This window comes from Enhydra lutris, unplaced genomic scaffold (assembly GCF_002288905.1).
Source record: "Enhydra lutris kenyoni isolate GAN:26980312 unplaced genomic scaffold, ASM228890v2 scaffoldscaffold21, whole genome shotgun sequence".
NCBI lineage: Eukaryota > Metazoa > Chordata > Mammalia > Carnivora > Mustelidae > Enhydra > Enhydra lutris.
This window is the reverse complement of record NW_019154105.1, coordinates 23912224-23929847: the sequence shown is the minus strand read 5'-3', so window position 1 is coordinate 23929847 and position 17624 is coordinate 23912224. Positions and strand designations below refer to the sequence as shown.

The 17624-nt window shown below is 36.7% G+C and overlaps 1 protein-coding gene across 1 annotated transcript in view; it reads left to right on the top strand.

Annotated features, from left to right (window-relative positions):
* The window catches only part of LOC111148998 (centrosomal protein 135), a 79866-nt gene that overhangs the window by 44998 nt on the left and 17244 nt on the right, over nucleotides 1-17624 (top strand). Inside the window, exons 15-21 of the mRNA XM_022505865.1 lie at nucleotides 1302-1453; nucleotides 12323-12438; nucleotides 12709-12863; nucleotides 13684-13739; nucleotides 14575-14743; nucleotides 15803-15913; nucleotides 16217-16402. Of these exons, the coding sequence (XP_022361573.1) occupies nucleotides 1302-1453; nucleotides 12323-12438; nucleotides 12709-12863; nucleotides 13684-13739; nucleotides 14575-14743; nucleotides 15803-15913; nucleotides 16217-16402 (945 nt within the window). The remainder of the gene's footprint in view (nucleotides 1-1301; nucleotides 1454-12322; nucleotides 12439-12708; nucleotides 12864-13683; nucleotides 13740-14574; nucleotides 14744-15802; nucleotides 15914-16216; nucleotides 16403-17624) is intronic.

Here is a 17624-nt window from a genome sequence, read left to right as displayed (position 1 = left end):
TAGAGCGCCTTGCCTACCCAACAGACTGGGATGCTGCTAAACATCCTATGGTCACAACGCACAGGTCAGCCCCCCACAACAAAGGATTATCTGGCCCCAAATATCAGTAGTTCCTAGGTTCAGAAGCTTTGCTTTCGATTGTATCCTTCCACTCTGAGTCACTGTTACATCTACTCTTTGTCTTCCACAAGTTATTGACATCACTTAATCATGGTTGTTTTCTTTCTTGTTCTCTGTCCTTATGTGTAACTTTCTATTCCTCTACTTTCTATTCCAAATTTTGTTCTCTGTCCTTATGTGTAACTTTCTATTCCTCTACTGTCATTTCAAGAGAGGGAGAATCAAATGTGTATAGTCTACAGTTTTAACTGGAAGACTTCTATTTAACACAAATATTTCTTGGTTTTGAGTTTTGCCTATAGATCATTATTCCATTTAGAATTTATTTTTGTGTATAAAATAAAATAGAAATCTAACTGATTTTTTCTTCAATGAGTGGCTGTCCCAACTCTGTTTTAAAGAGCTTTTTCTTTTCCCACTTCCCTTAAAATGCTACCTTTTCTAAATTTACATCTGTGTACTTGTATTTGCTCATTCATGTGAAATTCACACTGTTTAATAGTAGCTTGTAATTTATTCTGATATTTCATAAATCCCCCACAATTTTTCCTGTTTTCTTAACTTTTTTTCTAAATGAACTTCAGAATGAAATCTAAGCCACCTCCCTTATTTAAAAAAGGTTCTGTTAGGATTCTTACTGAAATTTTATTGACTTTACGGTTATTTCAGGAACTTTTAATACATTTCCAATATTCGTGTTTCCATTCAGAAACATGTTTTGTCTTTACATTAAATCAGGTTGTGTTTTATGTCTTTCAAGAAAATTTTAGTTTCTTCATCTAAATCTTGCCCATTTTTTGTTTGGGTTACAGTATTTTCTGCTCTGATTTTTCTTCAATTTAGTCCTGTGTACTTAGTGTCTTTTAGAAATTCCTCAAAATGTTTGCTGTGTTTGCTAATGGTTTCCCTTCCTTTTTTCATTGCATTATGGGTATATTCCTTTCTTCCTTTCTTGCTTTTTAAAAAAATTTTGTATCTTTTTTTTTCATTTCAGTGATAGTAATAGAGATAAATGTGTATATCCATTCTGACATCTAGAACCTAAAGTATACTCATGACTTTTAAAGTATTGCTAAATAAATATAATTTATTTCCTTAGTTTTTCTCTAGAAATATTATCAAAGAGTACTTAAGGAAGACAAAACTGAGACATCTATTAATTTTTTAAATTTAAATTATAGCTTGAAGATGAAAAACATGATTTAAAGTCTAAAGTGTTAATACTGAAAGAAACAGTAGAATCATTAGAGAACAAAGCAAAACTCCAAGCTCAAAAACTTAGCCATGTGGCTGGTGACTCATCCCATCGGAAGACAGAGATGAACTCGCTTAGGTAAGTTTATTGAAAGTTTTGTTATTTCTTTTCTGGGAGCAAATAGGTGGCTATGTTAGGTTCTTAGTGGTGACATTTTGGACTGGATCTTTAAGCAGTGAAGGTTGGCCTTGCAGCAGACTTACCTGTGGAGATTTTAGAAAGTATGAATTTAAGGGTAGATCTCAGGAGGTTCTTATTCACTGAGCAAACCTGGGTGGGTGTTGAGTATCTCTATTTTCAAAGACTCTCACAGACTGATATGATTGCAGGCAAGTTTTTATACCTACTTCCTTCAAAAATTCCCCTTAGATACTTCGGATTGTTTGTACTCCCTACTGTAGGATTGTGAGAAATTACAGAATTCTTTGCTTATCATTGTCCTTTCCTCTTTCAAAAAATGTAAGATCAGTATAATATGCAGAGTCTAAAAAGGTGATAAGTCTGAAAGGTAGGAAGGTCAGTATGGAAGAATAGGCTGCAGCTATAGGTTAGAGTCAGGTTATGAAGAATATGGTCTGATAACCAAGAATGTCTGGATTTTACCTTATAAATATGGAGAACAAACAAATTTTTAACCAAAGATGTGATGTTATTAGCATGGCTTTTAGAAAGTGAACTCGGGCAGAAATTTGGAAGATGGATTTGGAGTCTTAAGAGACTGATGGCAAACCATGGAGACCATGTGTCTGGACTAGAAACAGTGACAATGAACTTGAACAGAGGCTAGATTTAGGAAATACTTCTTCCTAAAATCAAAAGGATTGGATGATTTGTATGAGAATGAAAGAAAGATACAGTAATGCAGAATGTGTTTGCCTTAGGAGACTGGGTTGTTGGTTAGCTATTAGTAAATTTAAACTACAAAACAGTAAAGGAAACAAAAAGTCAACAGTTTTTTTCTGGACTGGGTAGCTTACGATCAGAAGAAGGAGATCACTGACGATCAGAGGAGATATTCCTCTATAAACTATGTTTGCAGGGGCGCCTGGGTGGCTCAGTGGGTTAAAGCCTCTGCCTTACGCTCAGGTCATGATCTCAGGGTCCTGGGATCGAGCCCCGCATCACATCGGGCTCTCTGCTCGGCAGGGAGCCCGCTTCCCCCTTCTCTCTCTCTGCCTGCCTCTCTGCGTACTTGTGATCTCTGTCAAATAAATAAAATTAAAAAAAAAAAAAAGTTCTCTTTGTCAAGTAACGAAGAAAGAAGGTTGACTTAGTTATGTATCTTTTAAAAAAATAAATAAATAAGTTATGTTTGCAGTAAGGATCATGAAAAGATTTTCAGATGCCAACATGACGTTGCATATGTGAAACTAAATCAGTCATGAAATAATAACTACTTGAGATCAGAAAGAATTGTAGTAATGATGATTAGAAAGAAGATTGAAAAAAAAAAGTAGAAAGATTGGTAGGGGCATTTCCGTGGCTTAGTTGGCTAAGCATCTGCATTCAGCTCAGGTCATGATCCCAGGCTCCCAGGATCGAGCCCTGTTGAGCAGGGAGTCCACTTCTCTCTCTCCCTCTGCCCCTCCCCCTTGTTCATGTCCTCTCACTCCAGTGCACACATGCACATTCTCTCTCTCTCTCTCTCAAATAGAAGCTTAAAAAAATAAAAAAAAAAAGGATTGATAAATTAGAACTGAAAGTGTTAGTAAACAGTAGAATGGATATTTCCGAAAACTGAGTTAGTAAAATAGAAAACAAACTCAAGAAATTCATCTAGAATTCAGAGCCCAGAAGAGTAAAAAGAAATGATCAGAGAAAAGACACAGACTTGATATACAAGCACTGAGAATTGTAAAATATATAGTAAAATAAACAGTGGGATTGAAAATCCAAGGAATAATTAAGAAAAGAAAAGCCTGTTCATAAGGGGGTCTATGATTATCAAACAAATTTAATAAAATAAGATCAAGCGCTCATTGTGTCTGATTAATTAAGGAAAACTATTTTAGGGACTCAGTATAGGGTATGCTCCTCTGACTACAAGTCTTGATAAGTAAGACTTTAGGAAGAACTAAGGTGAAAGCTGCTTTTTTACTTTTTTTTTTTTGGTGAGTGCTACATGCATCCTCTGGAAAGCTAGCTGAATGGGACCAGACTCTCTTCTGGTTCATATCTATATTCAGCTCCAGAGTATAGATACTGTGGTATAATTCTGTCACCCAGAATTACTAGTCTACCTATTTCCCTACTGTGCTGACCTGACTAGTTTTGCATTTAATCCATTTTGCTTTTTCCTTCAGACTGTAGCCACAACTCTCTTCCTTTCTTCACAGGAGGCCATTCTCAGTCTTAAAAGGAGAGCTTTCAGTGCCCTTTCTTGGATCACCTATCCTACAGCTCCTTTCACATTTTTTTGTTACAACAATGTCCTTTTCTTTTGTGAGCTCAATGTGCCACTTCCCTCACCAGCACTGTGTTATAGGAAGGGATTGTGAAGACTTCACTTCTCCCTTGTACAACCTGGGGAAATTGCATGGTTCCATAACTTTATTTCGCTCTGACAGAAAAACTTATCTCTGAGGAAAGTTTTGTCAGTCACATTCTCCGTATCATTCTCCTAGTAGAACCATGAGCTCTAGCCTTCAGGTCCAATCCAAAGCTAAACCCAATACAAACCATGATACGAAGCACTCTGTGGAAGCAAAGCACATTACCCAAACCTCATGCCGCTGTCGATGTCATTAGTAGAGACCTTGCTGCCCCTTTAATCACATAAAGTTATCTTACCCTTAACATGGAGACATTTAAGAAGCTGATACTCAGGGTCTCTTGGGTGGCTCAGTTAAGCATCTGCCTGGTCTCGAGTTTCTGGGATCCAGCCCTACATGGGGCTCCCTGCTCAGTGGGGAGCCTCTCCCTCTCTCCCTGCTTGTGTGCTTTCTCTCTGTGTGTGTCAAATAAAATCTTAAAAAAGAAGAAGAAGAAGCTGACACTCAGATAGATGAGGCATATGTTCCTTTTCATCCACCTGGTAACCCATTTTGTCTTTCCCATCCTGAGTCAGGCATCTTTAAGCAATTTCAATGCCACTGAACAGTCTTTTCCATATCAAGCACAGTCTCTAATTTTTCAAATATAGCATCTGAGGATGTAATACAAAAATCCCTCCTTTAAGACCCCTATTAAAAAAAAAAAAAAAAGACCCCTATTAACGTTAAACAAATGACTTGTCTTCTTTGAATTTTAGCATTTAATGAGATCTGGCATTTAATGCCCCAATTCAAAACTCCATAGTGCTATAAAGCAACTTTGCTCTACCCAGGGAAAATGGTCTTAGTCCCTCAGAGCATGTTAGCCATCCTCTGGAGCTAGGGTCGGTTAACCTTTTCTGTAAAGGAACAGAGTCAGTATTTCAAATTATACACACCACCCAGTCCCTGCCTCATCTACTCAATTCTGCCTTTGTAGCACAAAAGCAGCTATAGGCAATTTATAAATGGAGCAGTGTAGCTGTGGTCCATACAACTTTATGGATACTGAAATTTGAACTTCATGTAATTTTCATATGTCACAAAATATCAGTCTTCTGTTGAAATTTTTTCAGTCATGTAAACATGTAAGAATCTTACCTCTTGGGCCTTACAGAAACAGGTAGCAGGCTGTAGTTTTGCCAAACCCTGCTTGAGAATAGTTTCCAACCCAGTTAGACAACTGACTTTTCTCAATCAACTCCATAGTAAATAGCCTTAATCCTTGGAGTTGCAAGCAGTGAGGCTCTAAATGTTTAGATTCTTATGGCTGAAAGTACCCTCAGACTGTTTTCAATTTACCTTAGTCTTTAGTTATCTTTTTGTACTTTTTTCAAAGCTAGAAGGTTATATACTTATCCAGGATCAAGTAAATGCATTAGCAGACTTTCTTGGAAAGGGCCGTGACAACTCTAGTTGAAGTTAATATTATGGTAATGAGTTTCAGTTGTTATAGTAAGATTTAGGTATATTTAGACAACCAAACATAACTGGTCTCCCTTGAGAAGTTTTTATCTGTTAACGGAACTAAGAACATTTTAGATATGGGAAAGAAGGTTCACAGACTCCTTTGAATGCCTAAGAAGCGTCTTCTGGCATGCTGACATTTTTTCTACAAAGACAGGAAGAGGAACCAGAGCCTCAAGTGAGGACAGTGAGCTCATGGAGATGGACTTGGAAGGGCTAAGGGAAATTAGGGTTACCATATTCGAACCATCATCGTTTTGTGGAAAGGTAAAGAAAAGCCAGTGCTGATCCCTTTTCCTCTCTCTGGCTCACCAAAACATGATACGTAATAGTAGCCAACCTATCTCAGTTAGTGGTGGGCCATAAACATAAACTCTTGGGAGACAACTGAAATAAAGAAGAGATCCCAACTGTATGGCAGAGTAGGAGAATCTTGAGCTCGCCTCCTCATACAGACTCAACAGACAAAAAAGACTAATAAAAGGCATCCAGATTGGTAAGGAAGAAATATTCACTATTTTCAGATGAAATAATGCTATATATAGAAAACCCCAAAGAAACCAAAAAACTATTAAACAAAGAAATGAATTTAGTAATATTGCAGGATACAAAATATATAGAAATCTGTTGGGTTACTGTACACTAATACCAAACAAGCAGAAGGTAATATTAAGAAAATAATTCCTTTTATGGTTGCATCCAAAAGAATAAAATACCTAGTAATAAATTTAACCAAGGAGGTAAAAGACATATACTCTGAAAATTATAAGACTTTGAAGGAAATTGGATGACAGAATAAGGAGAAAGATACAGTGTTCACAGATTTGAAGAATATTGTTAAAGTGTTCATACTACCCAAATCAATGTACAGATTCAGTGCATTCTAATCAAATTACCACAAGCACTTTTTTACAGAAGTAGAAAGAATAATCTTAAAATTTGTACAGAACCACAAAGCCCCCAAGTAGTTAAAGCAATTTTGAGAAAGAACAAAGCTGGTGGTATCATGCTAACATTTTTTTAAACTAGACTACAAAGCTCTAGTAATCAAAACAGTATGGTACTGGCACAAAAACACACAGATCAATGGAACAAAATAAGAAAGCCTGGAAATAAATCCACACTTTTTTTTTTTTTCCCTTAAGATTTTATTTGTGTATTTGACAGACAGAATCACAAGTAGGCAGAGAGGCAGGCAGAGAGAGGGGGAAGCAAGCTCCCTGCTGAGCAGAGAGCCCGATGCGGGGCTCGATGCCAGGACACTGAGATCATGACAGGACACTGAGATCATGACCTGAGCCAAAGGCAGAGAATTAACCCACTGAGCCACCCAGGTGCCCCTAAATCCACACTTCTTTGGTCCATTAATCTATGGCAAAGGAAGTCAGAATATATAATGGAGGAAAGATAGTCTCTTCAATAAATGGTGTTGGGGAAACTGAACCACTTTCCTATACCATATATGAAAAAATAAACTCAAAATGGATTAAAGACCTAAATGTAAGACCTGAAACCATAAAACTCTTAAAACAGGCAGGAAACTCTTGGATATTGGTGTTAGCAATATTTTGTTTGGATCTGTCTGAGACAAGGGCAATAAAAACAAAAGTAAACAGTTGAAACTATATCAGACAAAAGCTTTTGCACAATAAAGGAAACCATCAACAAATGAAAAAGTGGCATACTGAATGGGAAAAACATTTGCAAATCATATATCTCATAATGGGTTAGTTAGTATCTAAAGTATATTAATAACTCATACGACTGAACACCAAAAAAACAGTCAATTAAAAAATAGAGGACATGAATAGACATTTTTCCAAAGAAGGTATATAAAAAACAAATGAAAAGATACTCAACATCACTAATCATCAGGGAAAAGTAAATCAAAACCACAGTGAGATATCACCTCAGGCTAGTCAAAATGGCTAGAATCAAAAAGACAAAAAGTATTGATGCGGATGTGGAGAAGAAAGAATTCTCATGCACTGTTTGGTAGGTATGTAAATTGGTGCAGCCACTGTGGAAAACAGTATGGTGGATTCTCAAAAAATTAAAAATAAATACCATATGATCCCAAAGGAAACTAAAGCACTAATTCAAAAAGATATATTCATTCTTATGTTTATTGCAATATTATTTACAATAACCAAGATAGGGAAGCAACCCAAGTGTCCATGGATAGATAAGTGGATAAAGAAAATACAGTTTAAAAAAAAAAAGATATGGTATATACATACACAATGGAATATTACCATGAAAAAGAATGAGATTTTGTCATTTTGTGACGACATGGATGGACCTAGTGGCTCTCATACAAAGTGACAAAAGGCCAACAGAGAAAGAGCAATAAATCACAGGAATGTAAAGTAGAGCAGAAGGGATATGATCAGTAATATTATAATAACTTTGGTGACAGGTGGTAACTAGACCTATTGTGGTCATTTTGTAATGTATAAAATGTCAAATCACAATGTTGTATACTTGGAACTGATATAATATTGTGTATCAGGTAGAAAAAAAGCAGGGCGCCTGAGTAGTTCAGCTGATTTAAGTATCTGCGTTTGGCTCAGGTCATGATCCCAGGAGCCGGGGATCAAGCCCCGTGTTGGGCTCCTTGATCAACAGAAGGTCTGCTTCTCTGTCTCCCTCTACCTGACTTTCCCTCTGCTTGTATGCTCGCTCGCTCTCGCTGTCTCTCTCTGTCAAACAGATAAAATCCTTAAAAAAAAAAAAAAAAAAGCTTACAGTATTCAAAACAGTGTGGTAACTGGCATAAAGGTAGACATAGAGATGGCCCGAATGAATAGAACTGAAAGTCCAGAAATAAATTCATGTATCTCTGGCCAACTGATTTCAACAAGGGTGCCAGGAGCATTCAATAGAGAAAGAATAGTTCATCAATAAATGGTGCTAGAATAGCTGGATATCCACATGCAAAAGAATGAAACTGGACCCATGCCTCACAGTAATTATAAAAAATAAACTCAAAGTGGATTAGTGACCTAAATAGAAGAGCCAAAACCATAAACCTCTTAGAAAAAAACAGGAATAAATCTTTTTGACTCTGGGTTTGGCAATGGATTCTTAGATGGGACACCAATAAGAATGAGCAACAAAAGAAAAAGTAGGTAAATCAGACTTCCAACAAAATAAAAACTTTGTGCATCAAAGGACCTTACCAAAAAAGTAACAACTTGCAGAATGGGAGAAAATATTTTCAAATCTTATCTCTGATAAGGGTCTAGTGTTCAGAATGTATAAAGAACTCTTATAACTGAACAAAAAGCCACAACCAGTCTTTTTTAAATGGGCAAATGACCTGGGGTTCCTAGGTAACTCAGTCATTAGTTAATCATCTGCCTTCGGCTCAGGTCATGAGAACCCCACATCCTGCTCTCTGCTTGGTGGGGAGCCTGCTTCTCCCTCTCCCTCTGCCTGCAGCTCCCCCTATGTGTGCGCTGTCTCTCGCGCACACACTCACTCTCTCTCTCTCTCTCTCCCTGTCAAATAAATAATTAATTTTAAAAAATAAAAATAAATGGACAAAGGGCTCAAATAGGCACTTCTCCAAAGAAGGTACATAAAGGACCAGCAAGCATATGAAAAGATGCTCTTTAGGAAAATCCAAATCAAAACCACAGTGAGGTACCACTTCACATCCCCTAGCATAGCTATAAATGAGGAAGAAAATACAAGTGTTGGCAAGGATGTAGAGAAACTAGAACTTTCATATTGCTGGTGCAAATGTAAAATAGTTCAGCCACTGCGGAAAAAAATCTATCAGGTCTTCAAAAAGCTAAACACAGGCTCACCATATGACCCAGCAATTTTAGGTATATACCTGAAAGAATTAAAAAGAGACCAGTGTATGTACACACATGTTCATAGCAGCACTATTCACAATAGCCAAAAGAAAGAAACAGCCCAAATGTCCATTAACAGATAGATAAACAAATTGTGATATATACATACACTGCATCAGCCATAAAGAGAAAGGATATTCTGACACTTGCTACAACATAGATTAACCGTGAACACATCATACTAAGTGCAGTAAGCCAAATACAAAACAACAAATATTGTATGATTTTACTTATGTGAGGTGTCTAGTGTAGTCTGATTCAGAGAGACAGGAAGTTGTTTAGAGGTTACCAGGGAATGGGAAGAGAGGAAAAGGTTGAGTTATTGTTAACTGGGTACAGAGTTTATATTGGTGATAATGAAGAACTTTTGGATAGAGAGTAGTGATGGGTATACAGGATTGTGAATGTATTTAATGCCACGGATGTACATTTACAGATGGTTAAATTGGTAAATATTACACAAATTAAAAAAAACAAACAGGGATATCATTATTGTTTCTCTTTCCTCTAATGCACCATTAAAAGTCCAAACTACCCCTGTTAGATGGAGCTTCAGCTCCATTTTAGAACTTGAATACTTATGAGTAAGGACTCTCTAAGATGCTGTCTTTAAAATATGTTTCATCATGAAGGGAAGTAATTACTTTTGCCCCCTAAAGTGAAATCATGTATACCTGTATGTGACCTCTATGCAATGTAGTATAATGAAGGAATTTGAAGCTCAGTGAGATGGTCCTATCCAGCCACATGGCTGGTAAGTAGAGAACTAGAACTTCAATTTTAAGTTGTACTGCTTCACTGTCTTGTGGTAAGTCATCACTCCCTTTCCTGTGTTCATGACACTTTCAAAGCTAAGGAATTGGTTCATTTCTCCTAACAATATAGTTCTCAAATTTTCCTTTCCAAATACCATGATGAACAAATAATATGATAGTCACTCAACTATTTGTGCTTATGAACTTTATACCTCAGTTCTTTCATTAAGCAGACTTTTTTTTTTTTAAGATTTTATTCATTTATTTGACAGACAGAGATCTCAAGTAGACAGAGAGGCAGAGAGAGAGAGAGGAGGAAGCAGACTCCCTGCTGAGCAGAGATCCCAAAACCCTGGGATCACAACCTGAGCCAAAGGCAGAGGCTTAACTCACTGAGCCACCCAGGTGCCCCAAGCAGACCTTTTTCTTAGCAGTATTTCTATGAGAAAAGTTATTTCTAGGATTAGTTATAGAATCTCTATTGTTTCCTTCCAATCTACACTAGAGTATGAAAAAGTAAAGCTATTTTTAGGACTCACCGTGGGCCTACTTTGTGTACGATCAAGATGTTAGCCTGCCTTCCTGTATCTATCCTACTTTTATTAGGAATTAACCTTCCTTACGAACCTTAAATGTGAAGACATCTTCACATTTCTACTTAGGACTTCAAATACGGCCAACCACTTGGTGTCTTTCATAGGACTCTGGGCCATTCCATTTTTGAACAGACATTTCCCCTTCCAGATAGAAGGTATTGGTCTCCCTGAATTCTTCGTAGAAGGCAATGTCGTTTGGTAGAATAATGTTGATATCAGGTTGGCCTACCTGGACTTACTTCTTTGTTTTAATAGCTTTGTCACCTTGGACAAGTTATTAGTTATTTGTGTCTATAAAATGTGGATGATATTTCTAATTATGGAATTGTTCTAGGAATGAAAGAGCTAATGTTTATAAAGTATCAATACAATGAATATTAGCTTTCTTCTTTTTCTGCTGCCTGTGGTTATAACCCTCAGTGCAAAAGCTACAGCTTTCAGGAACAGCTGAAGTACACTGCAGTCACCTGGACCTCAGAGATAATTTTTTGCAATAAAATTTCTTGAACCTAGAGTCCTTTTGACTTGATTCTGTTTGTGCAACCCGGAAGAAGACAGTCTCAGTTTAACCTTCCTCCCTGCCTCTGGGCCATTATTCACTTGCTGTCAGCGCAGAGTCATGTCTTTCGTCTTTTCAGAATACCTCGGTATTGCCAGTGAAACTTCATTTCTATCCAGATGTCCCATCTTACTTATGGCTTCAGAAATCCAAAACTCCTGCCCATTAAGCAGTCCTAAACTGAGCCACCCTAGGTAGTTACTTCCCTGTCTTATCCTCTAAAAAGGAACATGTGGGAGTTCCCAATAAACAAATAAATAAATAGCCTGAGGTGAGAACCACTTCTTTCCCTCTGGGCAGGGTTGAGAACTCAAGGTCAGAGTTAAAAACATCCCGGAACTAGATGACAGGAGAGCAGATTCTTGTAACTTCTGAAAAATAATCTCACTGATGAGTAAGTCATTCCTCTGAAATTGTCTGTATTTCTTCTGTAATGTTCTTTCTTTTGTTCCCTGAAATCAGTCTTTACTTTTAAATATTCATTGCACTGCAATAATGTCCACTTTGCCTGTTAACTGTGACCTCTAATTGACTACCTACCAAAAAGTCAAAATAGAAAGTAAAATTAAAAGCTCCCGTGTTAGGATTTATGGATAATCCTTGGAAGTGCCTGGCAATACTGTAAAAATGACTATACCTTTGCCTCCACTGTTGAAAATAGATTTTATAAGGGAAGTGTTAATATTAGGAAACTGAAGAGGACTTTAAAACTACCAAGAAACCACTAGAAAAGAGTATACAATTAATTTGATTTATAGACTATATTATTTTTAGGAAATGGAACCATTTTGGAGAAGAATGGTGACAGCAAGAAATAATAATTAATATAATACCATTGATTAAAGTGGAAGAGCTTTAAAATAAGAAATGAACTTTAAAAATAAGAATATACTTTAAGATCTCTCATTTTTAAAAAAATTATTTCTGGGGCGCCTGGGTGGCTCAGTGGGTTAAAACCTCTGCCTTCGGCTCGGGTCATGGTCCCAGGGTCCTGGGATTGAGCCCAGCATTGGGCTTTCTGCTCAGCAGGGAGCCTGATTCCCCCTCTCTCTCTGCCTGCCTCTCTGCCTATTTGTGATCTCTATCTGTCAAATAAATAAAAATCTTTAAAAAAAAAAATAAATTTTTTCTGCCAGAGATAATGCCGTTTGTTTTTGTCCACTGGTTCTTTAGGATGGTAAATGAGCAGCTACAGCAGTCACTTGATGATTGTCAGCACCGGCTCTCCAAGAAAAGAGGTGAACTTGAATCAGCCCAAACACAAATTAACGTACTGGAGGAAAAAATAGGTAAATGTTTTTAAATTTTGTCTTTTTTTTTTTTTTTTAAGATTTTATTTATTTGACAGAGAGCACAAGCAGACGGAGCTGCAGACAGCGGGAGAAGCAAACGACCCACTGAGCAGGGAGCCTGATGCAGGGGTTCAATCCCAGGACCTTGGGATCATGACCTAAGCCGAAGGCCGATGCTTAACCGACTGAGCCACCCAGACGCCCCTAAATTTTGCTATTGCTAAACCTAATTTACTTCGTCTAACAAACATTTCTCTCTATTCATAGGTAAACTACACCTTCAGATGACTTCGCAGAGTGAAGAGGCTCATGTAATGAAAAAGACCATTGGTGTTATTGATAAAGAAAAAGACTTTCTTCAGGAGACTGTAGATGAGAAGACAGAAAAGATTGCAAACTTGCAAGAAAACTTGGTTAACAAAGTATGTGACCATTAAATACCTTTATCTGGCATCTCAACAGAAACAATTTCATTCTCTCAAATACACAGTTCTTACCTCCCATGTACAAGTTCCTAAGACCCAGAGCCATAGCTACTAATAGGCTTAAATTTTATTTGATGCCAATAATTTGGATCTGCAAAAATTCTATTTATAGGGACACCCAAGTGGTTCAGTCAGTTAAGCATTGGACTCTTGATTTTGGGTTAGGTCATGATCTCAGTGTTGTGAGATTGAGCCCTGTGTCGGGCTCCACACTGGTTATGGACCCTGCTTGATACTGTTTTTCTCCCTCTGCCCCTGCTCCCCAGCTCTCTGGGTGCATGCACTTTCTCTCTCAAAAAAAATTCTATTTATAGGGGTGCCTGGGTGGCTCAGTGGCTTAAAGTCTCTGCCTTCAGCTCAGGTCATGATCCCAGGGCCCTGGGATCGAACCCCATGTCTGGCTCTCTGCTCACCAGGGAGCGTGCTTCCCCATCTCTCTCTCTCTCTCTGTCTGCCTCTCTGCCCACTTGTGATCTCTGTCTGCCAAATAAATAAATAAATAAATCAAAAAAAAAAAATCCTATCTAGAGAATGTAATTTTATCAGATATGATTATAGCAAACTCAAGAAAACAATTGAGGTTCTTCGAGTGGGTAGAAACATGCCAATATGTGAAGTACAGTTGGGACATAGAAATATTTACTTTGAAGCTTCCTTTTATAGCATAATTTACATAAATGTGATAAATTATATAAATTCAAGTAAAGACATTTTTATATGAGTGTTTTAGAATCCTATATTTTCATAATTTCTATAGGAAAAAGCTATTGCTCAGATGAAGAAGACAGTCTCAGAGTATGAATCTTCTATGGAGTAAGTAATCAATGAAATGGCATCCAGCTTTTTTTAGAAATTTTCAGTAAGTGCAGCTTTTGTCTTTAAGTAGCAGTTTGACGATAGGAAAATTTCCTTGTTCATTTTTGCCGGTGACAGCATCTAAGTCTATTACTTGAACATGCCATCCTCTTGGATTTTCTCCCTTCCTCCATCAACATCATCTCAACAGTCAGTGTCTGATTCATTATTCTTTTATGTACCTATTTGTTCTTTATTTCTACTATACTTACTCTGTTCAGACCCTAATCATTAAAAGTTTTTTACTTTAGTAGCCAGTCTGGAATTTATTCTACATCAATTAGCAATAATCACGCCTCGGATAAACCTCATTGGCTACGATACTGCCACTGCGCAAAGCTGGAATTTATTCTACATCAAAACCTATCTTGAACAGTTACAGAATTTACATTTTATGTGTCATCTCTACTTAAGGCAAAAGTCACTAATGATTATTTTATATACCTTACACATTAAATAGTAGTGGGGACTTAAATATTAGATAATATTTGCCAATTCACTCTATTTTGTTTTGCTCCTAATATTTGAAAGCCTTCTATTTAAAAAGAAAAAAAAAAGAAAGTCCTCTATTTTTACTTGACTTTGGAATTATAAATTTATTTTATGACTGTTTCTAAATAATGATTGGTAGGGATCTAAAATATCTGCTTTACCTAATTTATCAGTGTCTTAATGCAGTATAGTGTCTTGTATTCTTAGTATACTTAATTCAGAGTACAACAGTTTTCTTTTAAACGATTTACAGTTTTCCAAGAAACTTTCTTTATTATTTCCACATCCCTCGTGTTAACAGCCAGCTAAAGGAAACGTTGACTCATCGGGACCGAGAAATAAGCAGCCTCCGGCGCCAGCTTGATGCGGTTCACAAAGAACTCGATGAGGTCGGAAAATCTAAAGAAATGTCTTTTAAGGAAAACAGAAGATTACAAGATGATCTGACTACAATGGCAAGAGAAAACCAGGTATGAGCACAGTGCATAAACTTTGAGAGTTTTACAGCATATTCATTCTTTGCTAAATTTTAAAGCTCTAAATGTTTTTTCAAATTTAATGATATAGGGTGCCTGGGTGGCTCGGTGGTTAAGCGTCTGCCTTGGGCTTCTGTCATGCCCCGTACCCGCTCCCTGCTCAGGGGGAAGCCTGCTTCTCCCTCTCCCGCTTCTCCCTCTCCCACTCCCACTGCTTGTGTTCTCTCGCTGTCTTTCTCTCTGTCAAATAAATAAATAAAATCTTCGATTAAATAAGTAAATAAATAAAATAAAATTTAATGATATAAATATCAGCAACATAAATAAATCTTTGAGGAGAATGGAATTTATGAGAGTATTTAAAAATGTGGTTTAGAATGCTGCTGTGTATCACAGGGTGTCTAATTGATGCAGCTGTGGTCTCCTTACCCTTTTGGTCTTTGTTACAGGGAATCCTAAAGCTGAGAGCATGGTATTCTCTGTGGCAGATACCATTGTCAGCCTCACTCCCAGCATCACTCTCAGCGAAGTGCTCAGCGAAGTGCTGTGTTTTAAAGACCCATGATAGATTTTAACTTTTCATACTTCCTGCCAGCAACTTAGAGATAAACGTATAAGTAATAAATGAATATTTTAGAATGACAGATACTGAAAAGTATTGGTTTTGTTTGTGCTGGTTTATTAAAGGATTATACCAAGAAGATGAATAATTTTCCTTTTTTAAATATTTTAAATTTTTTAAAAATTACTTTTAGTATTTAGTATACAGCGTATTGCCTATATATGAATTTTAAAAAATGTCAATCCTTGAGCATAGCTAGCTCCATAATATAAATGCCAGATACATGATCAAGCCTACTATGGAAGATGGATGGTAATATTTGGTTAAAAAATCGAGGTCAGGAAAAACATATGAAAATAACTCTTAGAAACTGTTTTCCTTTTTCCTACTCTTATTCCCCAAATTCTAAAGGAGCTATTTGAATAGAAATAGAACTCATTAGGTGCCACATTCATTGTAGATTTATCTGTCTTCAATTTTCTGATTTATAGGAAATCTCACTGGAATTGGAAGCAGCAGTGCAAGAAAAAGAAGAAATGAAGAGTAGAGTTCATAATTACATAACTGAAGTGTCACGATGGGAGAGCTTAATGGCTTCTAAGGTGAAAAAAACATTTAGGTTGGATTTAAAACTGATACCTAAAAAATATTTTCATGTGTATTTATTCTGTCTCCTCATTTGTATATTTATTTTTTCTGTCTCCTCTCTTAGATATTAAGATATGAGAGTGGAGACCTTGCCTACTGTATTTTTCTATTTCCCCACAGATCTTAATGTAGTATGCTAATAGTGTACGCTTCCTAATTAAAACAAAAATCCCAATGTCTGTATATGTTTATGATATGAGTATTCCAGTGGGTGACAGTTACTAATTTAGAAATCATTTAATTGTGCTTAAAACCAGGAAAAAGAAAATCAAGATTTGTTAGATAGATTTCAGATGCTTCATAACCGTGCTGAAGACTGGGAGGTCAAAGCCCATCAAGCTGAGGGAGAAAGCAGCTCAGTTCGACTGGAACTTCTTTCTATTGACACAGAGAGGAGACACCTTCGAGAAAGGGTGGAGCTATTAGAAAAAGAAATTCAGGAGGTAATATATTCATTTATCTTGTGATGACATTATTTAGTAAAACAATAACATTCGAAGATACTTTAATGAAGTGAAATTTAAGCATTGATTAAGTTCAATATAATCTTTTATCAATTCTGATCATTTGTGTAGGAGCCCCATTACTTTTTTTTAAATTGTAGTAAAATATGCATAACAACAAATTTACCATCTTAACCGGTTTTAAGAGTACAGTTCTTTGGCAATTAGTACATTCACATTGTTAGGCAACTGTCATGACCATCTCCAGAACTTTTTCATCTTCCCTGACTGAAACTCTGTACCCATTAAGCACTAACTCCCCATTCCTTATGCCCCACCTCAGCCCCTACCCCCCACCCTACCCTCCCTCCCCATCTCAGCCCCTGGCAAGCATCCTCCTTTCTTTCTCTATGAATCTGGCTTCTCTTTGTACCTCATATAAGTGGAATCATACAGTATTTGTCTTTCTGCGACTGGCTTATTTCACTTAGACTTAAGGTTCAGTTAACCTCAAGGTTCACGTATGTTGTAGCATGTATCCAAATTTCATTTCTTTTTAAGGCTAAATAATATGCCATTGTGTATATACCTCACATTTTCTTTATCCATTCATCTGTCATTGGACGTTTCATTTGTTTTCCTCTGTGGCCGCCAGGAATGATGCTGCCTTGAACATGAATGTACAGTAAAGTAAAGTCAAGTCCTTGCTTTCAGTTCTTTAGGATATACCTGGCAGTCGAATTGCTGAATCATGGTAATTTTTATGTTTGATTTTTTTCAGGAATTGCCATACTTTTTTCCTTAAGGAAAACTATAACAAACATAAAAATATGAAAGTGGCTTTGGAATTTGGTAATGGATATAGGCCAAAGGAATTTTGAGGTGCTTGATCAGAAAAGCCCAGATTGCTTTGAAAAACTTGTTGGTAGAAAGATTCATGGTAGAGGGGATTCTAGTAAGGGCTCAGAAAAAAGAAAGACAAGCTATTGACACAACTTCTGTCATTTACAAAATACATAAATTTTCAAGAACAGAATTTTTCCAGAAATCTTAATGTTTCTTCTAGTGAGATCATAGATGAGATCATGTTATTGGACACTGAAAGAAAGGTGATCCTTGTTATAAAATGGCAGAGAATTTGGCTTAATTAATTATGGTCTACTCTTGGGAGGAAAGTAGAACTTTTTTTTTTTTTTAGACTTTTTTTTTTTTTTTTGAGAGA